Genomic DNA, 24,127 nt, shown 5'->3' on the forward strand with positions numbered 1-24,127 from the left:
TTACCGTATTGTATTTCAACCATTCAACGTGTTACTTCAAGCAAGTTACACAATAACTTTTTATTTTGTTTCCATATGCGTGATTTACAACAACGCGGTGTAAATGTTAAAATAACACATGTTTTGACCTATGTACAGTATAATGTACAAAAGTGATCAAGTATATCTGAATTGATACTTACATCAGATCTCGTCAACAGTCACAAAACAATTGCAGGCAAGTGGCCCTAAAAATCAAACAAGCTAATAACATTTCCAAGGCAGGTGTGACGTAAAAAGAAGAATATTATTATTTCTCCATACATATTAAGTATGAAACAACAGTGCACAATAGTTTAGGCAAAAAAAAAAACTTTCAGTACCACAATAAACCAGAGTGGAAAAAAACTTAGGTCAAATCAATAACAAGGAACAAAACAAATAGAAAAGTGGGTATTAATATCATATAAAGCCAGATTGTTCTTCAATAAACCATCAACTAGTTTTTCATCTGATTCTCTTCTCTTACTCCAACATAATACTATGTGCAGTAACGCTTTTGTATAAAAGCCTTGGATACGGATTATAAAACACATTTTATGCATTAAAATACATGAATTAATGTCTATGTTAGATTACATAGTTAGGCTTCGTTTTACAGGCAGAACATTTCTGATCTTTTGCCCAATTACTGTCAAAAGAGCAGATCTGATTGGTCAAAAGATCAATTAGTGGAAAAAGATCAGACTTGGGCTGCCTGTGTAAACGTAGCTTTTGAGACATCAACACGATTGGCATAAACATTTCTAAATGAATATGCAGTGTTTAAGACAGTATTATGCATTGTTTATGAATATGTTATGCATTTCTTATGCAAGGGCATTACATCAATGTGCTACCTTGAGCATTGAGGTAGTAACAAAACAGGGACAATTAGATACGTGCAATATATCCAGTCCCCCTGTTCATGTACAAAGACACACACACACACACACACACACACACACACACACACACACACACACACACACACACACAGCCTAATAGACTCCATTTGCGCTGTGTATTTTGTAAAACTTCTGCATCTTCAGTAATTTCCCTTATGCAAGCGGGGCCTACAAAAGAACAAAGAGATTTTACAGTATATAATCTCCCAACAATAATTTAAAAAAACTGTTAATGAACATCCAAACTGTGACCCAATGCTCACCTTTAACCCACAGGTGACGCCAGTGTACCCGTTGCGGCAGTGGCAGAAGTTGGGCAGGACACACCTTCCCCCGTTGAGGCATCTCTGCTTACAGATGGCTGTCCGTCAGGCAGAAGGAGGAAATAGTGTAGAACGCAATATAGGTACAGGATAAAAGTATATACTGTAGCTATGTATTGAAACTTGGCAATATATCATATTGAATGTGAGAAGGACTCACCGGACTGACACTGTAGGCCTTCCCATCCTGTGGGACAGTGGCAGGTGTTGGGTCCCACACACTCACCACCGTTCTTACACTTCTGCAGGCACACGGCTAAATACACACACACACACACACAGAGTTGCTTAGCATTGTAAAGGCATCTTTACATGGTGACAGGTTCAGGTTAACAGTGGTTGTACATTATGTTGACACTCACGAATGTTACACCTATTCCCCCTCCACCCAGAGGCACAGGAGCAGGAGTTGGGCCCCACACACTTCCCCTTGTTCATGCACATTGGGTCGCACACACCTGAAAGACACAATGCAACATGCATTTTTGGCTCAATTAACATAACTGCATGTACATACTAGCTTGCTGCAGGGTTATTACAATTAGGTCCTTTCACGTGCATTTATGTTGGTATAGGGCCTATAACTATTTAATATTGCATGCATAGACAGTGATGTGGGGTGTTTGGTTGTGTTGGGTGGCAGTGACTCTTACTCTTCTGACACCGCTTCCCTGTGTAACCCCCGGGGCAGGAGCAGACGTTGTTCCTCATACACTGACCTCCGTTCTTACAGGGAGGGCTGCACACAGCTGGAGGGCACGACGCACAGTGACACAGCTACAGTTATACCTCACTAAACCACATTACCACCATGCAATAGACTTCTGTGCAAATTGCCGGATCACTCACTAATAGGGGACCAGTAGAATGTGTCATAATCAATTGAGGTTATTGATTGTCAGTGTGATGCCTATTCTTACCAATCTGACATCGGGAGCCATAGAAGCCACCGGGACAGGCACAGATGTTGGGTTTGATACAAGTCCCACCGTTCAAACACACTGGATTGCAGACAGCTGGAGGTGAAGACAATGGAATATTGAGCCCATAGCTAAACATACTGTTGTCGGCTTCTAAGTAGGAACATGTGGAGTTGATTGGCGTTACCTGAGTTACATGTTGGTCCGTACCAGCCAGACTTGCACTTACACACATCGGGAGAAATACACTCCCCTCCGTTTTCACAGTGCCTGTTGCACACCACTGAACAGAGACACACACAGACACAGTTACACACGACTACTCCTAACCCCTATACACACATTCCATTTTTTTTAGGCAAGCAGACACTGGTTTAGATAATTGTAGGGAAACATGATATACGCAAGAAAGGATCAAATGGATTATCTCTCACTGATTTCACATCTTGGCCCCACGTAACCGTAGGGACAGGTGCAGAGATTCCTGACCAGACAGGTTCCTCCATGCTGGCAAGATGGCTCACAGTTAGCTACGAACACAGCAACCAAGGGGTGTACAGAGCATCCAGTAAGACAAGGAGAATATATACAATATGTACAATGGAGAACATATAGCCTGTACCCAGATCTGTTTGTGCCATCTCGCCAACTCGTATTACATCATTGTCAAGCCACACAATGAGTGACAATGAGTTGGCAAGTTAGCACAAACAGATTTGGGGCCAGGATATAGAGTACATAGTTAAGAGTTCAAATATGTGTGGGATGATATGTTTACCTTCCTCACATGTTGGTCCGCTGTAGCCCACGGGACAGACACACACATCTGGCCTGCCACACTTCCCTTGGTTCTTGCAGTCCGGTCGGCAGACAGCTGAGAAGGTAGAAGGTTAATAGAATCTACAACTTCTATGTGTAACTGAAAACAACTTATTCTAATTTACAGACATTTTTGCAGAAGTTATTTTGTAACTCTCATAAAGAGCCATAAGAATATAAACTCATCTGTCTCGTCCAACCCTGACTGTTGTTCCCACCTATGTGGCAGTTATATCCGGTATAACCTTCTTTACAAGTGCAGGTGTTGGGTAGAGAGCACTCCATATTCCTTCCACAGGGATACCGGCACACAGCTGGAAAACACCACAAACCGTTTCATAGGAACCTACAGTATACGTCCATGTAAGGATTTGAATGTTAAAAACAAATGAAAAAAGAACAAAGACCATATGAATGAAAAACAGACAACAAGAGTGCTAACCGCTAACCTTTGCAGGTGAACCCATCTCCAGTGTAACCATATGGGCAGCGGCCACACTTGAAGGAGCCTGAGACTGTGGGCTCACAGGGCACACCGGAGAAGCAGGGCGAGTCCGCACAGGTCACTATGGGAGACAATGACCCCCACCTAAGGTCAGGGGTCAGGTCCACCTTGCTGCTCTGACCTCGGTTGTGATTGGTGGGGGTGGAGACTCTGGTGATAGTTTGGTCCTGGGGGCTAATAGGTGTCTTTCTCTCCACGTAGGGGACTCTCTTGCTACCCGATGAGGGCCCCTCAGTTGTCCTCCTGTACTGGGAGGAGGTGGTGGAGGAAGAAGAGGAGGTGGTGCCAGTAATTTCCCTACTGGAGTCTTCTGTCACTTGGGGACGTCCATCTTCTCTGTTGGTGGTAACTGGCCTCTGTCCTGTAAAACACTGGAAGTTAGAGGATAGAGCTTGAAAAGGAACTCAAAAGGGATTTGTATAGAGCTAGTATAACTCAAATCACCTCTATCAACTAACCCTGAAGACCTAGCTAAATAATACTGGCATAACAGTTAGCTTTACTAGAAGCCAGCTATGAGCCAGCAATAATCCCATATAAGCCCAGATATTTAATAACATTATAATAAACACCTAATCACATGAACCCTGTCAATCATCAGCTAAGTGATCAGGTGACCCTTCTCACCTGTTGTGGTGCTTCTACTACAGGTGTGTCCGTTTCCATGGAGCCCAGGTGGACAGGGTCCACAGATGTAGCCTACGGCCACGTGTGTGCTCTCGAAGCACTGCACCCCTGGGTAGCATGGTTGTCTGGAGCAGGGGGCCTGGTTTGATGGTTTAACCGTGCCAGAACCCTGGTGAACTCCTGTGGGTACAGCGGGTACAGGCACGGTCACTCTATGAATAGGCTTATAGTCATCACCCTTACCACTGGACGGCTCCAATTTAACTACAGGAAAGGAGGAGGCAGAATATAATTATTCACAGTCAATAGAAATATATTGATAAAAGAATGAGGGGTGGGGGTGAGAGGATAGGGGTAGAGAAAGACAGATACAGAAGGAGGGAGAGAAACAGACAGGGAGAGAGGGACCCACTGCAACTCTTCCCGTCCCCAGTGTAACCCTCTGGACAGGAGCCACAGGTGAATGAGCCCAGTGTGTTGTTGCAGCCCACCCCAGGGAAGCACGGCTCTGCGGCACATTCATCCACATCCTCTCTACAGGTATGACCTGGAACACAAAAACAACATCAATGAAATCTCAGCCTTCCACACACACACATGATGTAATCCACTAACAAAACATCAACATCTAAATTCACTGAACCAGAAAAGGAAATCTGGCACTGCTTGTATCCAAACACTGAAAGAGTGGCCATAAGGATTACGGTTCCTATAATGGAGTGTCAATGCACAGCTTCCTAATTGAATGATTAAAAGTAAGCTCTCAAGAGTCATAAAAGCATCCGAGACCCACAAATGAGCTGCAGTATTAGCATGGACAGCATGTACAACGTACAGTGTGTGCTGTAATTCTACTTCTGTCATGTACAGTACCGGCCATTCCGGGGGGACAGAGGCAGGAGAAAGAGTTGGGTCCGTCTATACACTTGACCAGACGACAGGGGTTGGGTTTACAGTCGTCTATGTCCTCCTCACACCTGTCCCCTGTGAAGCCAGCGGGACAGACACACAGGTACTCCCCGCTGCCAGGGGGGAGGTTAATGTTTGTAACACAGGAAGCTCCGTTCAGACAGTCACAGGGCCGCAGAGAGACCTGGACACACACACACACACAAGTGGGAAGTGTTAGTAGAGCTTAAGCTTAATTCACAAACAGTTTGAAATGAACATATAAGTATGAGGAACAATGATTGACAATTCGTGAGTAATTACTGCATTTTAGTTTTGAATGTCTTGCTAACAGACATACGAAAGCAACAGACGCAGAAAGACTCGTGCAGCGGCAGGCTGGACAATAAGGATTGTACATCTAGAGCTCCCTCTCGCGGTAGACAGAAAAGCTGACAATCAAGAGAAATCTCTAAGAATCCCCATTCACAAAGAGTCAACAGAATCAGTCAAGGAATTTGCATCCAAAGTTTCTTATTTTTGGGAATATGCTTATTGAACAGTGTTCTCCTCTTTTTAAACCTACCTGTACAGAGGCAAGCGTCTCAGCACTACAATCGTCTGTGATAGTGAACTGAAAGGTCTGTGTGGAGGAGGAGGCAGTAGTGTCAGTAGCCTTCCAGATGAGCAGGCCAGCGGGGGAGAGGGAGGAGTCACTGGGGCCTGACTCCAGAGTGAACAGCACCACGGAGCCTTCTGGATCCTGAGCCTGCAGCTGGTACACAAAGTTTTCCCCCTGGAACGTCTGCAGACGCCCCTGGGCTGACTGAAACACTGGTGGCTCATTCTCTTCCAGGAGCAGAATAGTCATATTTAGTAATAACGTTAATCATTTCATCATTAATGTCCATATCATTATCTGAGGTACATAATATACAATTATTTTTCCTTTATGTCAACTTGTTTTATTTATATGTTTATCTATCTTTGTAAAAATGTTCTGTTCCTAGTTTGAACCAGTTGTATTCATTTCTATTATCTACTCTGATTGATCTGGAGTGATTTGACCTCATTTTGTATGAACACTCAAAACACAGCACAAAGAACACATTGAGCCAACCACAATTACAATACCCAGAGGCCTGAAGGTACTATAATGTCTCTGACCCCAATAACACCTTGTTCCCTATAGCACGACCAACCGTGAACTATAGACATACTGTAGACATATTGCAGAGACCATGCAGCCATGTGTGTTCTCTGTGACTGTGTGCTGTCGTCAGTAGTGGGTGGCAGCAAATACCTTTCAGTTCGCGTGGTATGGATATGTTTCGAGATGCTGTTGTATAATGTAAACAGCAGTTGTAGAGTAAAAGTACGTTATAGGTAAGAGGACATTGTACTTACTCTCAGCGATGGACCATGTGTATTTGGAGGAGTCTGGTCGGCATATCAGGCAAGGGCTGCTGGGATTGAGGTCTCCCTCTCCATAACACACACTGTCAATGTTGCATGTTTTCTCCTGGGGATTGATACACAGTAACAAAATGTGCATGTACACTATCGTTCAAAAGTTTGGGATCACTTAGAAATGTCCTTGTTTTTGAAAGAAAAAAACGTTTTTCTGTCCATTAAAATAACATCAAATTGATCAGAAACAGTGTAGACATTGTTAATGTTGTAAATGACTATTGTAGCTGGAAATGGCAGATTTTTAATGGAATATCTACATAGGCGTAGAGATGCTCATTATCAGCAACCATCACTCCTGTGTTCCAATGGCACGTTGTGTTAGCTAATCCAAGTTTATCATTTTAAAAGGCTAATTGATCATTAGAAAACCCTTTTGCGATTATGTTAGCACAGCTGAAAACTGTTCTGATTTAAATAAGCAACACAACTGGCTTTCTTTAGACTAGTTGAGGATCTGGAGCATCAGCATTTGTGGGTTCAATTACAGGCTCAAAAATGGCCAGAAACAAAGAACTCCGGGATGCTGGCGTTCTAGGCAGAGTTGCAAAAGAAAAAGCCATATCTCAGACTGGCCAATAAATAGAAAAGATTAAGAAAAGAGCAAAGACACTGGACAGAGGAACTCTGCCTAGAAGGCCATCATCCCGGAGTTGCTTCTTCACTGCTGTCATGTCCTGACCTTAGTTATCTTTGTTTTCTTTAGTATTTTGATTAGGTCAGGGTGTGACGAGGGAGGTTTGTTAGTTTTTGTACTGTCTAGGGTTTTTTGTATGTCTAGCTTTTTTTTGTAAGTCTAGGTGTTTATATGTCTATGGTTGCCTGAATTAGTTCTCAATCAGTGGCAGCTGTTAATCGTTGTCTCTGATTGGGGACCATATTTAGGTAGCCATATTCCTTGGGTATTTTGTGGGTTCTTATTCTATGTTTAGTTGCCTGTCTGCACAACTCATATTTGCATCACGGTTCGTTTTGTTAGTTTTGTTCAGTGTTCTTTCTTTCAATAAAGAAGTATGTACGCTTACCACGCTGTGCCTTGGTCTCCTCCATATGACGACCGTGACAACTGTTGAGACTGGTGTTTTGCGGTTACTATTTAATGAAGCTGCCAGTTGAGGACTTGTGAGGCATCTGTTTCTCAAACTAGACACGCTAATGTACTTGTCCTCTTGCTCAGTGGTGCACTGGAGCCTCCCACTCCTCTTTCTATTCTGGTTAGAGACAGTTTGCGCTGTTCTGTGAAGGGAGTAGTACACAGCGTTGTACGAGATCTTCCGTTTCTTGGCAGAGAATGCCAAGAGTGTGCAAAGCTGTCATCAAGGCAAAGGGTAGCTATTTGAAGAATCTCAAATATAAAATATATTTTGATTTGTTTAACAATTCTTAGGTTACTACATGATTCCATGTGTTATTTCATAGTTTCTACAATGTAGAAAATAGTAAATATAAAGAAAAACCCTTGAATGAGTAGGTGTTCTAAAACTTTTGACCGGTAGTGTACATTAAATTACAAACAGAGCATTGGTCACTTTTTGTTTGGGTGAAAAATGTTCTGAGTTCTTCAGAATAAACTGGTTGGCATGCATAACTAGTAGGAGTGGTGCTCATATAGCACATGGGGATGTGTGAAAGTACTCCGCAGCCTGAAGTGTCTCTACTTGCGCCACGTAGCTAGCTTTTTGTGTGGCGCCGATTGGTAAGACACTTCAGGCTGAGGAGTACGTTACACAGATCCCCATGTGCTACACTCACAGTTTTAAGAGGGTCCGGGCCCATGTGCTGTTTTTTCCTGGTGGGAAAGGGGCCTGAAATTTGAGATAGCCTGAACATCTGTTGAATGTTCCACAACATAATGTACAGTATCTGTTGAATGTTAGTGGCTGAAAAAGAACCCAAACTACGAAAATCTGATTCATGCATCCTCGTGCTGAGAACAAGTTCTCAATCAACTTGGAAAACACAAGGAACAAGGACATGAAAAAAAGGGGGAAAGTTACCTTGTTACAAGTATTGAATCATTTAAAGTCAGATTCTAATCACTAAACAACACATTCTGATCATGCTATCAGAAACATTGTGATTCCATTGAAACCCAGAGAAAAAAACCACAAGAGAAACCCACCCTGGATGTACAGAGAACGTCAGCATTGAGCGTGCAGATCTGACAGGCTCCATCGAACAGGGTCAGGATCTTGGCGTTGCTGTAGCCGTAGCCGTCGTTGGACACCTGCCAAGACAACGTTAATGACTTACCTATCAGTGACTACTGGTAATACATATTTACAGAAGCTCCTACTATAAGTAAGGGTCTCTTGTCCAAGTTGCACCATCTTGAAAACATCTGGTAGGTGTGCAAACAAACCATATTACAACACTAGGCCAGAACCCTGCCCTGCTGCAAACAGTACTCTTGTTTAGATCTCTGTTATCCAGCTGTATTTTATGGGTGATTTGCCCATTCCCAAATGAGTCTGGACCCAAAACATTACTGAGATGTGCTGCATAGCGTTGTTCCACTGACTTTGATCTGCCAGCGTGCCAGGGGTCTGTCGGTGGGCGTATCCAGGTCCAGGCCTGCACTGGGTTGTCTGTACTCCAGGGGGAGCTGACACTCCAAACCTGACACATGCAGGAAGGTAGCCAGGGAAAACTGAGGTTCGTCCAGGGTCCACTCACCATCCACAAACTGGACACACGCAGACAGAGACAGGCGGGGACACTTGGGTCAGAAGTACTGTGCTACAGAAAATAATATCACAGGTATGGAGGTGTGTGTGTGTGTGTGTGTGTGTGTGTGTGTGTGTGTGTGTGTGTGTGTGTGTGTGTGTGTGTGTGGTTGTGTATGTGTGTGTTTCTGTGTGTGGTGTAATATGGTACCTTTTCCTTCAAAAATTCACACTTGAGTTCATAGGAGTCTTTGAAGCCTTGTCCAAAGACCTGTACAGTGGAGCAGTCACTCTGTCTGACATCACACAGTCCCTCATTCTCCAGCTCTGTGATCTCTGGAGTCTGGTCTTCACCATCCCAAACGACACCAGAAACAGACACAAATGAGAAGCAAAATAAATGTCAGCAGGTTTTTAACAAATCGCTTCACTAGGATTAGTAAATTACTGTGATATGTCTTTCATTTTGATGAACTATGAGCCAAACTCTGGCCTAGTGTTGACTTACAATATGTATGATTGACTTAGAATATAGATGTGTGTTACAGATCCAACCCTCCACTCTTCTCACCAGAGATAACGCTGCAGTCGTAGGAGCCGAACCCGGGGAAGCACACACACCCCCACTCGGAGCACTGGCCATTCCCATTACATAGATTAGGACACTTGAGGAAGGACAACATCTCCTGGTGCTCTCCCTCTTTCCCCCTCTCCTCCACTAGCCTCCTCTCACACTCGTTCTCAAGCAGAGGCAGAGTAGCACCCACCCAGGCCTGGTCATCCTTTAGCTGGAGGTCGCTGACGCACATAGCCACCGCCTGGCTCACTATGGCCGGGCCTAACAGCCGGCCGCAGCCCAGGGCCATGCTGGAATTAGCCACCGCCCGCTGGCACTGCACCCTGGCCTGGTGCTGTGTTAGCCCAGACGGGGTGGGCCAGGTGCGGGCAGGGGAGGACTCGGGCCGGGCAGTCAGCTCGTGGTCCTCAGGGAAGAAGTAGGTGAAGTCCTCCAGGTCGGACTGGCTCAGGCCCTGGTACGGCGTGTTGGGGAGGAACTGGTAGGACTGGCGCCTTCCACGGCTCCTCTGGTTGTTGGCTCCATGACTGGAGCCTGTTAGGGTAGAGCCTCTCTCTACAGGCTGGGGGCCGGTGTCCTCGGCCCGGCCGTGCTGGTTGGAGTTCCATGAGGGATGGTCGTGGTGGCCTTTGAACAGCTCTACTGAGTTGTATTCGGCGGTGACATCCAGAGTGGGGATGATACTGTGGAGTCTCACGTTGCCGTGGTGAGAACAGGAGTCGTCGAAGCCAGGGATTGCCTGAGACCTGGTTCGCGGGGACGTGGGGCGGGACTCTTCTTCACAGTTACAGTACCTGTGAGGGTTTGGAGCGCTCTGATAGGACGTCACGGTGTCAAACAAGCTGCTACCAGGAGGGAGTCTGCCAGAAGAGAAATAAATACTTAAATAAATAAATACTATCAAATAGGATCTCTATGGAAATACATTCAACAAGTAATAATGTAACATAACCACAGCTGAAAGAGCTCGTGTAAAATGTTCAAAATGATTCATATCCATCGTTTGAAAGAACAGTCTCAGGTCCGGACTTTGTCATTGCACTTGGGACAATGGGACAAAGCTCCCGCTTTGCAGATCTAAAGAAACTGTACAGAAATAGGAATTACAATGAAAGCTGCAGTGCAATCATTGATAGGCTGGTTAGAACCATCACCACATATCTTCTTCAGATCTGCAAACTCCATAGCGTTAGGGGCTAGAGGTTGATTTGAGACTTGGCATCAGACTAACTTCCATTCAGAGATGAAGGCTGCTACGTCTTCGTTGTCCAGCGCTGCGCCCCCTGCTGTGTGGAGGTCATTGTGGGTCTGTCCGTCATATGTCCCACACAGGCCCTGGGTTTGGCTCCAGTCTGAGCTGGGGGCCCTCAGGGTCAGACTCATGCCCCAGTCAGACACATCGGCACGCACAAATGCCCCAGACGAGAAGGTCATCTACAGCACAGACAGAAATGGGATTAAATCCTATTCTATTCTGTTGTATTTAATTTGATTTTGCTCTATTCTATTACAACTAAATTATTTTCTGCTTTCCAGTGCGTCGCCATATCATCACAGTCTGTATCATATCATAATTAGCATAAACAACTGAGTACCGACTTTGCACTGTAAGTTTACACTGCCTTTCTCAACACCCTATTGGCTAATGACTACTTCCTGTGGGCGTGGGCTTCAACTCAGTGACCTTTTATTTTTTCTGCCACCACCAACTCATCGGAGGACAACTTTAAAAGTAAAAATGTAATGTTACACTTTATTTATTTATTCACTCACTGTGACTTTGCGTCCTTGGTAAGACTCAGTGATGCGGATGCCGCTCTTGCCCACGTCCCTGTTCTTCACCGACAGGTGCGGCCTGGTGTCCCCCAGCTCTCCATTGCACATGTCGAAGGCTATGACGTCACCGCCGTCTCTTGCCACGAAACCGCACGTGCACGAGGCGTGGTGGACAACGCTCCCACACTCCCATTGGCGCACATGGACCTCGAACGGCTGCCTCGTGCTCTTGTACAACACAAACGTCCCGATCTGGTAGTTGTCATACTGCCTGGAAGGAAATGCATGAAATACATAACAGTATCAGCTACTTTAATGGGTATTCATGTGATTGTTATCATATTTGCAGGCTAACATTGCCTTGACTGCATCGATCATTATGGCTGACTATAAAGGAGTGACTGAAGTACCTGCCATCAAACGTGATGATGTGAGGATCAGTGAAAGAGTAGCAGTATGCAGAGGGAACATCAGTCACTGTGATCTGAAAACACAGAGCAGATGTCACATATCAAATATCATTTATTTCATTTTCACATTCAGCTATCTAGATGAGAAAATAAAGTGCAAACAGTACATGCTTATATGAGTAGGTTGGCAACTTACAGTTTGTGTATGGGCACTGTGGCAGTGAGAAAATGTACATTATACAGTATATACAGCATCATAGCATATTCTGCATTGAGTGAGATAAGTGTAACAACCTAGACTGGTCCCAGATCTGTTAACAACCTAGACTGGTCCCAGATCTGTTAACAACCTAGGCTGGTCCCAGTGTCACACCTACTCCTGCTCACCTCCCTCCCTTCCTCCCTCTGGCGCTCGACTTCGTCGGTCTACTAATCACCGGTCCTGACTTCATTATTACGCACACCTGTTCCCCATCATTATGCACACCTGGTCGTCATTCCCTCCCTGATTACCTCCCCTTTATTTAGCCCTCAGTTGTCTTCAGTCACTAGGTGTTATTGTTTTCTCTCAAGTTCAGTACGCTCCTCATGTTTGTTCACCTGTATTATTAAACTCACATTCTGCACTGGTTTCCTGACTCCCGGCCTATGCATTACACCCTCACAAACCTAGACTGGTCCCAGATCTGTTAACAACCTAGACCGGTCCCAGATCTGTTAACAACCTAGACCGGTCCCAGATCTGTTAACAACCTAGACCGGTCCCAGATCTGTTAACAACCTAGACCGGTCCCAGATCTGTTAACAACCTAGACTGGTCCCAGATCTGTTAACAACCTAGACCGGTCCCAGATCTGTTAACAACCTAGACTGGTCCCAGATCTGTTAACAACCTAGACCGGTCCCAGAAGTTTTATGCCAAACAGTGTGACAATGACCATAGGAGTTGGCAAGACAGCACAAACAGATCTGGGACCAGGCTAATAACAACCGCCACTCTCCTCCCAACCCATCACAAGGGTGTTTTTTTCCAGTTCCAGTACCTGGACACTCTGTGGTGTGTAGCCGCTCCAGAGGAAGTTGGATGTGACGATGGGGTTGACAGAGATCTGTGTCGTCCTGTCCCCGTCCCTGAGGAAGTCTGTGACCGCGCTGAGGTGAACCAGGGCCTGGCTACACACCCCGTTACGACACCCCAGGCTCTGGGAGAGATCCACCCGGCATGAAGACAACACCACGTCTGGACCCAGCAGATCGTCTCCTACAGAGGAACAAATAGATCATTCAATGGTTGTTGTCATTGGCTTTGTTTTTGTCTATTGTCACTGGAGAATCAAGACACTATGTAAATAAAACGTATTGCCGAAATCCGTAATAAAAAGTACAACGTTTTGAACAATCTAACTTTACTGTGGTGATACTGTGAGTATGCAGGATTACTTACGAAGCATTTACCTTGATTGTTTGTACTCAGGTGTAAGGAGAGAGTACACTCCTCTGGGGTGGAGGAGGAGGCATCGCCAGGACAGGGGACAGGGATGGTACTCTCCACAGTCAACTCATAGTCCTTCCCATCCTCAGACACAGTAGTCACCTCGGGTCTCAACTGCAGAGACAAGTCACAAGAGAAATTCTGACTAACCAGTGACTATTTAAAACAAAGAGGAGACACACAAACCCAGACCCAGAGAGAGAGACAGACAGGCATGCACGCACACACCACTTACACACTTCACACACACTCAAACACCAAATCCTTGAAATAGTGTTCTCTATCTCTTTGACTTACCCTGATCCCGGCGAAGAACTCTTCGCTCTCCGCTGGGGCTCCCTGGATGTCCGGCGAGTCCACGAAAAAACTGGAGCAACTGCAGTAAATCTGACAGAGAGGGAAGGACAGCCACAGCCGTTCAGAAGGAAGAGAGAGGCTACAGTTCAGGATGTAGAAAAGCCTTTATAGTTGAAGCCAGGTGATAGACATGATACCACAGTAAAAAAAAAAGAAGCAACATGTATGACAAGAGATAAAAGGATGACCTGACAATATACTGCAAAACTTTGATGACCGGTGGCAGTCTAGGTTTTCAACACGGCCAGCTCTATTGCTCCATAACCTCACTTGTAAAACATATTCACTTCAGTTTCGATAGAGAGCTCGGAAGCGAGCATCATTTTTTGCGTTTGACTGTTTTACAAGCGAGGTAGAAGCTACCCGTAACCACAAATTACACTACCCTCGATCTTAACTTTAACCATTAGAGAGAGAAAAAATATCTGACCCTGCGTCAGTGGTTAGGGGTAACTTCTACCCACCTTGTCCCCCAGTCGGAGGTTGATCCCATCCAGCTCGATGAAGGCAACGGTTTGGACAGTAGTCTCCTGTTTCAGTTCCTCTTTGATGCCTTGGGGGGAGAGGCGAGACCAGGCAACCACATAGCCTAGGGAGCTGTTCAGGCTATGGCCCTCGAAGCTGCACTTCAGGTAGACGATGCTCCCAGAGAGCTCTGCTACTATCACAGGTACCGCTGGGGAAGGAGGATGTTTGGCTGGAAGGGATAACGGAGTCGTGTTCAGTAGGGTACCCCGAAGCAAAATGTTTAGCAACATATTTTATTGGACAAAATTAGACAAAATGGGTAGTTTCACTCAGTTTTCTTCCTACTGAGCATGTAACTGGTATTTACATGGATATAGCAGGTAACAATGTATACAGTATTTGGGTGACATGAGATGGTTGTTTATAATAGAAGCTTGGCTGAATGTTTTTGTCCGTGACCCACCAAGTAATCAAAATCTATATTTCAGGCAAAGATCCAGTGATCAGCCACTGCCTTCCAGTGAGTCCCAACATGTTGGTATATTTCTGTTACTCTAATCAGGGAAAGGGGCCAAACATAACAAACCAAAACAGTAGGTACCTAAATGGTAGGTACCTTCTCCTATTCATAGTATCGCTTCCAACTTGATAACTAGTTAGTTCATTGAACTAATAGTTCATTAAACCATCCACCTATGTCCCCAGCCCCCCTCCTCCTTCGCCCTAAAACCGGCAGAGGGATAATTCACGACCTCGCCGAGAGATGTCGTCATGGAGACAGGGCGAGGGAGGCAGGACACACATGCTTAGCTCATTAAGAGGACCTGTGAAGGGCCTGTTGCTGCATTCCACACCGCATGGCAATTCTGACGTGGATTGTTGTGGTGCCTGACTTTAACAAGGGCCTCCTATAGAGCCAGACAGCACACAGTCAGGAGGCAGAGAGCTCACTCACCTTTACACACTCCATCAACCTCCACCTCGTCAGGACCACACCCCCCCGCCGCAGAGTCTGACACCTCTACATGGTGAAAGACAGCAGGACAATTAACAACGGTGGTCTTAACAGTTAAGTCACAAGCACATAAATAACAGTTTAATGAGTTACAGTGATAATTCTTAAAAGGTTTTACAGGTGTATCATGTCACCTTTATATACGCTATTACCACTATAATAATAATAACATTTGTTATATTCTATTTTAGGAGCATGTACAGCATTTAGCAAACACTTGTAAAAGAAACCTAAAGTAATGTCATGTTTACATTGACACATACAGTAAGAGATCAAAGCATAGAGCATTGGCAATACGCTATGAAAGTGATGCACCACTACATCGGACTGCACTTCTGGGGTCAGCCCTAATCTTTTGAACGGGTTTGACGATTATATCACCAAATTCATGAAAACACGGTTGTTTATACAATTATATTTGTGTTTGTGGATGAATGAACTTTAATGACATTTTGGCGCTGAAGACCATAGCGCTCTGTTTTTGCCCATTGAAGAAAGAAAAAACTACAAGGCTACTTCCTGGGAAATGCAGTCTCACTTTCATAGCGTACGGAGCTCCTCATTGCCTCCACCTAAACAGACTATCGTAAACAGCTGCTGTACCCTGTGCGCAGTAGCCCATGCAACCCTGGGTGGGCTGGAGCAGGTAGACGTAGAAGTCTCCACAGTTGCGCACGGTGACAGGGATGCGGAACAGGCAGCAGTCCTTACTGCTGCTGAGGAAGAACTGCCAGGTGGCACAGGCTGTCAGCTGTGTCACCTCCAGGGGCCGCGGAAGACTCTCGCCCTCCCCCAGAGACAGCCAGACTGGGGCCTGGGTCCCACAGTGGTTCACCTGGTGGACACAGATGAAGACAATAGAGAACAGAATAAGACTATTTTAGCCTGGTTCTAGATCTGTTTGCACTGTCTTGCAAACTTCTAGCCACTCATTGTGATAATAAGTAAAACAGCACAAATATGTCTGGGACCAGGCTAGTTTATACTGGGTGGTAATAAAACAAGCACATTGGTTATGATTTGTAGGGCGAAACTTTGCAGGTAACAATGGCAATATGACACATGATAATGCCCTGGGAAGAAGAGGAAGCTGACACCTCTGATGGATCCTTCAGTCTGCAGCACAGCAGGCAGCCCAGAGAAAATCTTTCTCTTGCTCTCTGTCTAACCATGTCTCTCTCTAACCCTGTCTCTCTCTCTCTAACCCTGTCTCCCAGTCTCTCTCGTTTCTCTCCTGTCACTCCTGTGTCTCTAATATCTCTCTCCTGTCTCTCGCTCTCTTTGGTCCTGTGCTTAATGCTGATACCATCCCAGTCTCCTTGGAACAAAGAGCCTATGTTCACTTCAAAGGGCAAGACTAGCACTCATGTTACCACTGCTATGACTTGGCTACTCACTGAAAAGTACTCAAGTGCAAGAAGAGCTTAAGAAAAGAAAGAAAATATTTACTAAATAAACTAAAGTAAAAAATGTAAATAAATTAACACAATAAAATAACAATAACGAGGCAATATACATGGGGTACCGGTACCGAGTCAATGTGCGGGGATACAGGTTAGTCAAGGTAATTTGTACATAGGGGTAGGTAGGGGTTAAGTGACTACGCATGACCAGAGCCAGTGTAGTAGGATTCAATCTTAGTCCTGTATTGACACGTTGCCTGTTTGATGGTTCGTCTGAGGGCATCGCGGGATTAGTGCCCCGCTCCTTGAAAGCGGCAGCTCTAGCCTTTAGCTTGGTGTGGATGTTGCCTGTAATCCATGGTTTCTGGTTGGGATATGTACGTACGTTCAGCGGGGATGACGTCTTCGATGCACTTATTGATGAAGCCGGTGATTGAGGTGGTATACTCCTCAATGCCATTGGATGAATCCCGTAACATATTCCAGTCTGTGCTAGCAAAACAGTCCTGTAGCGTAGCATCCGGATCATCTGACCACTTCCGTATTGAGCGAGTCACTGGTACTTCTTGCTTAAGTTTTTATTTGTAAGCAGGAATCAGGAGGATAGAATTATGGTCAGATTTGCCAAATGGAGGGCGAGGGAGAGCTTTGTATACATCTCTGTGTGTGGAGTAAAGGTGGTCTAGAGTTTTTTCCCCTCTGGTTGCACATGCTGGTAGAAATTAGGTAAAACAAGGCACCCCGATCTCCGCCCCATGTATTTCCATCTTTTCTTCACGCGAACGACGGCATTTGGTCCTGGTCTCGGAGAAGCAATATATCCTTCACGTCGGTCTCATTAAATAAAAAGTCTTCGTTAAGTTTGAGGTGAGTTATCGCTGTTCTGATATCCAGCAGCAATATGATGTACAAAATAAGTTACAAACAATGCAAAAAAAAATACAATTGGTTAGGAGCCCGTAAAACGGCAGCCCCTCCGGCGCCATTGTAAGATCTTATATTATGGGGACAATATTTTTCTGTACTGTTCTGACTGAGGCATGGCATTTGCTATGAAAGACCACCTAAACCAGGGGTGTCAAACTAATTTTTCTCTGGGGGCCACATTTCGGTGATTATTAGTGAGCTGGACACAGTCAAGAAATGGGTGTTAGTCGACACGGAGGGGGATGGGTTGACCTCCATACATTGTAACATGGTTTGAGACCTAGAGAGAAAAAGTACTATGAAATAAAATGTATCCTCTGTATTTACCTCCACACATTGTGTGGGCATGCTGGCGGGCTTGTCAAAGATCTGGAACTGGTACCAGCCTGGTATGAGGGAATGGTCACAGATGAAGTCTTGCAGGGCTGACTGCTGCAGGCTGCGGGAGCTGAAACTGGTGCTGCGGTATGGGTTCTGGAGCAGAGAGTGACCCCCCGGAGCACATTCTGGGGGCAGCACTGAGGATAGAGCCAAACATGTAGCACAAACATGAGTCAATAAGGTGCTGCTGTGTTTTCCACTCAAAGCATGCACATAATTTGATTTGAAGTTACCGATCCCAAGTTACCCCCCCCCCCAACACACACAATCAACTGAGTTAGCATTGAAACACTGTCAATACTAAGTTGCAACCACGTAATAACTAGGCCTAACCTAATCATTATGGGAGTTATGGGATTATGAGACAAATTAATGTTGAAAATATGATGATCTTGGTGATCTTGTTTGTACTTTTGTGCAAAAAAAACAACATTTATTTGGAGAAATTAAACTCTTAACAAAACAACAATTTTCTGGAGTTGGAACGTCGAGGAGTTGTGACTAGAGGGAGAACAACTACGACCGGAAGTTACTTTTCACAGCAGGTTAGGAGAGCATTTTAGCTAAACCGAACCTTTTTCTAACCTTAACATAAGTTTCCTAACCGGCCACATTAATTATCCTAACCTGCTACGAAAAAGTCACTTCCGGTCATAGCTGTACTCCCACTAGTTAGAACCAAAAATGGTGACATCATAGAGCGACACCGACATTCTAGGTGCATCAATCAAACAATTACTTAACTAAACAACAAAGTACTGTACTTTCAAAAAATAGTGTTAAAATAGTTAAAATAACTGTTTATAACTATGGAGGATCATAACCCTTTCCAGAGTAACGCCTTCACACCTGACTCAACACAAGGTAAGCATTTTATGTTCAATTACTATTCCAACCTCTCAAAACTGTCTGTTAGCTTTTCAGCTCTCTAACTATCTATGGTTTATGCTTTATTCTAAAGTTAACATGAAATTATCATTTTGGATGACAGAAACTGACAAGGCAAAGGCATAATGACTTTACAAATGCATTTATTCATAATATACTGTACAAAATATTTTGTGAATCAAAAAATTATCATCGGGTTTCCTTTCAGGAAACAGCTTGCTGGCAGGACAGGTAACTCTGGTCATAGATCACAGCACAAACCCTACGGTTGTAACAGCCCATTTCCAGCAGCCGCCTAATCATCCCAATCTCCTTCATTACCATCTTTATCATCACCATCAACCACTTCTTTCTCATCCTCAAACCCATCAACATGTTATCTATGGCACATTGTTGCCAAAGATCAGCCCCCTCAGCCACCACCAGTGCCACAAACCTGGGCAGTATGCCCCCGCACCAGGGTACATCTGGTGTTGCTGCACCAGCACCTGCAACCAACATTACCATGGCACCTATTGGCACAACACTGAACACTGGCAATCCAGCTGTCCCATTGGAGGAGGCTACAGGAAGCCCTGTGATGGATGCTACTGAAAAGAAAGCGGAGGAAGCAGAGCAGGGAAGAGGGGAGACAACAAAGAAGACAGCCATCATTGGAGAGGTTGGTGACTGGTGATGGCGTGAACAGTGCAAAGAGGGAGGTGAAAAGAGGGATGGTGAAAGGAGTGTAGGTGAGAGTAACAATAGTCCTGTGACGTGTGCTGTAGGAGCTGGTCCGATGTGCAAGGAGTGGCGCTGCAGATGGAGGTAGACTTTGAGACGATTCATGTTACCGTAGCAAACAGTAACTCCTCAGTGGTGTAAGTAAGAATACAAGATGATGTAAATACTATTGGAGCATCCCAAGCTGAACATCCTTCGTCTGCAAAACCAACTGTCTTTGACAACCCAATAACACTACACAACCTATCACAGACGTCTGCTAACTTCACCACGGGGAACAATATACTCCCAACCCTTCGCGCCACCCACTACCCAAAACTACACCCCTCACCCAAGGAGAAGGTACCGTGGTTCTCGCCATCAGTTTCCCTCGTTACCCAACATGTGCCATCACCCAACCCCTCCTGGGTAGTACGGGAGGTTACCCCCGCCTGATTCCCTCTACTTCCCCAGCCCGTGGCAGGCCTCGGTGTCCATCTCTCTGTGGCAGAGGGAGGAGAGGGATACTTCCCCAGCCCGTGGCAGGCCTCGTGTCCATCTCTCTGTGGCAGAGGGATGAGAGGGAGGACAGAAGACCCAGCAGCAGAGAGAAAGGGTGCCCCGGTACACCAAACAGGGCTGGGACCACAACGTGTTCATCAACAGGGACCAGTACACTCTGGAGAAATAACTGAGTAGTCCCACAGTACCCCTGCTGAAGGGCACCATGAGCGCCTGGTAAAAAAAAACGAATGGATCTGGAATAACTGAATGGCATTTTTGGTTTGGTTTGAACATGTACTTTGTGTATCTTTTCGTAAACTATAGTGGTGCACGGTGTATACTACAAAAGATGGTAAAGATGGTTCACGTCTATGTTTTCTACACTGTACAGCATGCAAGTCACGGGCAGTCATGTTCCACTAATTCATTGATTTACAGGGAAGTGTTATTGTCAAATCCACTATGCAGAGTGAGGAGAACCACTTTAAACGTGATTGTCTTCTACTTCCCCTACATCTATGTTGTAATTTAATGTATCCAATGACAGTCCCAGCTGGGAGCAGTCAGAGTGGAAGTGTCTAGTATGAAAGGATCCGTTACCAAACATGGCGTCTCCAATATTGATCAGGAACTAAGTCGTAGCCAAAGCTAACAGCCTTACTATTTATAGGCTTCCAAGTCAAGTAGAGACACTTCAGCTCTGGCAGGATGTGACTGCTAATGTCCATATGCTCCACTTTAATATATGCCTTCACATGAGAGGTATCATAAAAGGGGGAAGGAATATGAGGTACTTGCTATTCAATGGCATGTGGTAAAAAACTGCTGTGGTGATCAGAATTTTGCTTACGATAAGCATGTTTAAAGCAGCATCAAAGACAGTCTAACTTCTCGGTTTAGGGTGAAATGTGAAATTGAAACAGGAGGGAAAGAATTTATTTGGAGCATACCGAAGCAAGACCCTTGGGTGTTGGACAGAATCTAAATGAAAGACATTCTCTTGAAACTTTGCTGAGAGGGAAAGTAGGGCCTACTGCAAATACAGCTGTTCTGAAGCAGGAATGTTTGGTAGTTGCCACAGTAACACCAGCTGTGTTCACCTGAGTAACAATTCTGACACCACAGTCAGGTAATGGTGGAGCAACATCGTAAAAAAATTCAAAAATGTGCTACTGATGCTCTTGATTTTATGTAGGTGTGCCCTTTACAATGTATCTGGCATAAGAGCAGAGGATAAAAAATAACATTCAGTACAACACTTATTACAACAAGATCATGGTAAGTGTGTTGTTTGAACGTCTTTTAGAAGCATAAACACAAAACAAAAAATGATGAAACAATCAGAAATTGCTTAACAAGGAAAAGGTGTATTTAGGTCATACTACCATCAAATATGATTACTATTAATTGCAAGCCTAACAAAAATATAATGTCATGATTTCTCAAATATTTAAAATCAAACTAATTCGATTGTCTTCGATATACAGCACAGAATATGGGCCTAGATTCTGCTGCTCTTCCAAACATTTCCACAGAGGCCTACACCTCTGGAGGTTCTATCCAGCCATCTACTCCGTTGATTGATTATGTCTCCACCCCACACCCTCAGCCCTTTCCGATATTGCCTATTGGACCGGCCTGGCCCTCACAGCCATACTGTGTTCCAACCATGGTGGGTGCTGCTACACCTCCCGTGTCAGTGGGAGGGAGAGAAGGAGAGAAGGATAAAAGGCAACCAGCTGTTAGGTCGAGGGCAAAAAGAGACCCTAACAGTTTCCCTCAGAAATATAGGAGACTGATGACGGTGATGGGCAAGACTGGAACCAAAATTGACGACACCTCTTGTACAAACTATCAGAGATGGGACGGTTATGTGGTGAATCTTCCAAGTCAGGCAACAGAGACGTATATATGCTAGTGGTTAATGAAGAGCAGAACAGCATGAGGGAAAATAAAGACGAAGACAAAATGAATAGAGAGAAAAGGAGAAAACTCTAAAAGTGAGAGCTGTGGGACTTAAAGGCCAAAATGAGATGTGTGAGAGTATTCACAGCCAAGTGAAAAGTCATAGCCCAACTAACAATGACATAGTGACGACAGTCGGACAAGCCATTGCAGGTGACGACAGGAGCTTTCAGAGCTACCCTATTATCATTCACTGTCAGCAGCGCCTGGTCAGTCCGTCTCTCTTCGGCCAAGACGGGAACTCTCATAGTCAATGTCCTGGGATACCCTTCAGCACCATATCCCTGTCAGAGTAGGCGGCCCTCATGGACATGTGTCTCTTCCCACCTTGGCCACAGGGTTCAAAGGCTTGTGTGGTTGGAGAAGGAACAGACAGGCTTGGCCCCTGCTGCCTCCAATGACAGGTCAATAGATTGCCATAGCAATGAGAGTCGTAGGTATGTGCCCTTAGATAACAGCACCTCGATTGAGGTATGCATGCCACAGATTTACACCATTCTTACCAGATGGACAGGACTAAGGAATTGAGAGAGCAGGTACAAAAAAATCACCGGAGACTTTATCTGGCTGAAATAAATTATATATTTTCAGCATTAAAAACGGTATTGTCACATTTTCTTCCATAGCTATGCTACATTTATCCCCCAGTTCATAAAGTAGGCCTACTGTTTTCATAATAGTCATCGTAAACCATGTCCGTTGAAAAAATAAGTTTGAAACCCATTGGTAGGCTACAGGTCATTTTAGCAAATCATTTTACGGTCTACATACATTTAGTCCCAATTTGGCATGATCAATTAATTACATTGGCATATCACTTACCTGTTTGACAAAACGTTGTATTGGGGAGTAAAATTATGAGGAAATACAGAAGATGCAAAACTAATTTAAGTTTCATCGCTCACGACCCAATGTGAAGCCTTCCAAAATGACCACTGACAGACCACGGTTTTACAAAGGTCCTTGGCTCCTCAACGGGTATGCTCAGTTCAGCTGACTTCGGTTTTCCAATAGCCTACAGAAATAAACGACAATCAAAGACACAACCGAGAGTCAAAGAAAGTCGGTTTCTAAGAGGTTCACAAGAGCTGATAAAATCACTTTCTCCGGCACACCGGACTGCGGCGCGTGACCACAAACTCCAAGAGGGATAGCAGCATCATATTAGGAGGAGCGTCCACGAACCTTATCTCCACCGAATCTACAGCGGCGACTGTTTGGACAAGGACAAGCGATGACAGGATTAAAGTCGGGGACTATTCAACTGCATCAGCAGGAAAGTGGTCGAGTCGTCATCATGATTGTGGTCATTCATTCACTGAGAACGGATGCAGCTTTCCATTTTGAGCAAATGTAAAAATGGTAGGCTTAAATTAATGAAATAAAAGTAGAATGTATGCTTTTTGTTGTTGTTGAAAATAATGGACTGTTATTACAATGTTTGTTCTTGGTACAGTGTTATTAGTCATTATTAATTTTTCCTCTGGACTGTAATTACCACTCAACAAACTGAACTCTACCCAAAACACATACTTTTGTCACGGCTGTTGCTGCTGAGTGGATGACATTGTTGTACACTATCACATTTACAAATGCATAATAAACAAAAACAACTATGGAAATGAATATTAGCACTAAAATGTATGACAATACCATTAGTTGATTGAACCTGACCGAGCTCATTATTCTGCAGTATACAATAATCCATCCACTATGCAGTCATGGGATGTTTAGTCACTTCTCCAATCCACTAAACCAGATGGTCATACTGTATCTTTCAGGAAAATGACTCGGCCAAAGAGTGAGATTTTGGATAGGCCAGATATCACTTAGGCCAATATAGCTCACTCTAAACGGTATATTGTGCAACCATAACTTACTGCATTCCAAGATCTCTTTCAGTGTTTGGATTTGACCCGACAATGATCGCTCAGTTTTAATTGTTTATACACAGATGTAGGATCTTAATTTGAGCCAGTTTGCTACAGCAGGAAAATAATCATGCAGCATCATGTGGATTGTAATATGGAAATGTTTTGTAGGGGCTGATATGTTTCTTTGTTATGGCAAATCGAGTCTGAAATTTTAAAAGTGGAAATTACTAATGCTAGAAAAAAA

At 44.5% G+C, this 24,127-nt stretch overlaps 1 protein-coding gene across 2 annotated transcripts; it reads right to left on the bottom strand.

The window, feature by feature from the left end:
* Positions 1–45: 45 nt before the first annotated feature.
* LOC110515898 (von Willebrand factor D and EGF domain-containing protein) lies at positions 46–23,209 on the bottom strand. Of its 2 annotated transcripts, none has more exons than XM_021594623.2 (31): positions 22,832–23,209; positions 17,897–18,087; positions 15,843–16,074; positions 15,180–15,245; positions 14,221–14,453; positions 13,697–13,786; positions 13,363–13,513; positions 12,951–13,168; positions 11,908–11,981; positions 11,495–11,768; positions 10,953–11,155; positions 9,716–10,581; positions 9,356–9,492; positions 9,000–9,164; positions 8,601–8,705; positions 6,416–6,530; positions 5,595–5,857; positions 4,994–5,213; positions 4,533–4,667; positions 4,121–4,300; positions 3,438–3,854; positions 3,207–3,302; positions 2,948–3,043; positions 2,604–2,699; positions 2,357–2,452; positions 2,170–2,265; positions 1,903–1,998; positions 1,612–1,707; positions 1,410–1,505; positions 1,190–1,287; positions 46–1,094 (listed from the first exon to the last, which is right to left on the bottom strand). In XM_021594623.2, exons 1-31 carry the CDS (start codon positions 22,905–22,907, stop codon positions 1,080–1,082), a joined length of 5,292 nt encoding a protein of 1,763 aa, XP_021450298.2. In that variant the 5' UTR covers positions 22,908–23,209; the 3' UTR covers positions 46–1,079. The 2 variants fall into 2 exon arrangements, with proteins under 2 accessions (XP_021450298.2, XP_021450292.2); XM_021594617.2 differs by having other exon boundaries at positions 4,121–4,384.
* Positions 23,210–24,127: the final 918 nt, after the last annotated feature.

Source organism: Oncorhynchus mykiss, chromosome 3, assembly GCF_013265735.2.
Source record: "Oncorhynchus mykiss isolate Arlee chromosome 3, USDA_OmykA_1.1, whole genome shotgun sequence".
NCBI lineage: Eukaryota > Metazoa > Chordata > Actinopteri > Salmoniformes > Salmonidae > Oncorhynchus > Oncorhynchus mykiss.

Excerpts from the sequence above, each read along its gene's own strand:
- LOC110515898 (XM_021594617.2), bottom strand. The coding sequence starts at position 22,907 with ATGAAACTTAAATTAGTTTTGCATCTTCTGTATTTCCTCATAATTTTA. Across the intron at positions 13,514-13,696 it reads AGTTCTTCGCCGGGATCAGG|TTGAGACCCGAGGTGACTAC; the intron begins GTAAGTCAAAGA and ends TTGTCTCTGCAG. Across the intron at positions 8,706-8,999 it reads TGGCACGCTGGCAGATCAAA|GTGTCCAACGACGGCTACGG; the intron begins GTCAGTGGAACA and ends TTGTCTTGGCAG.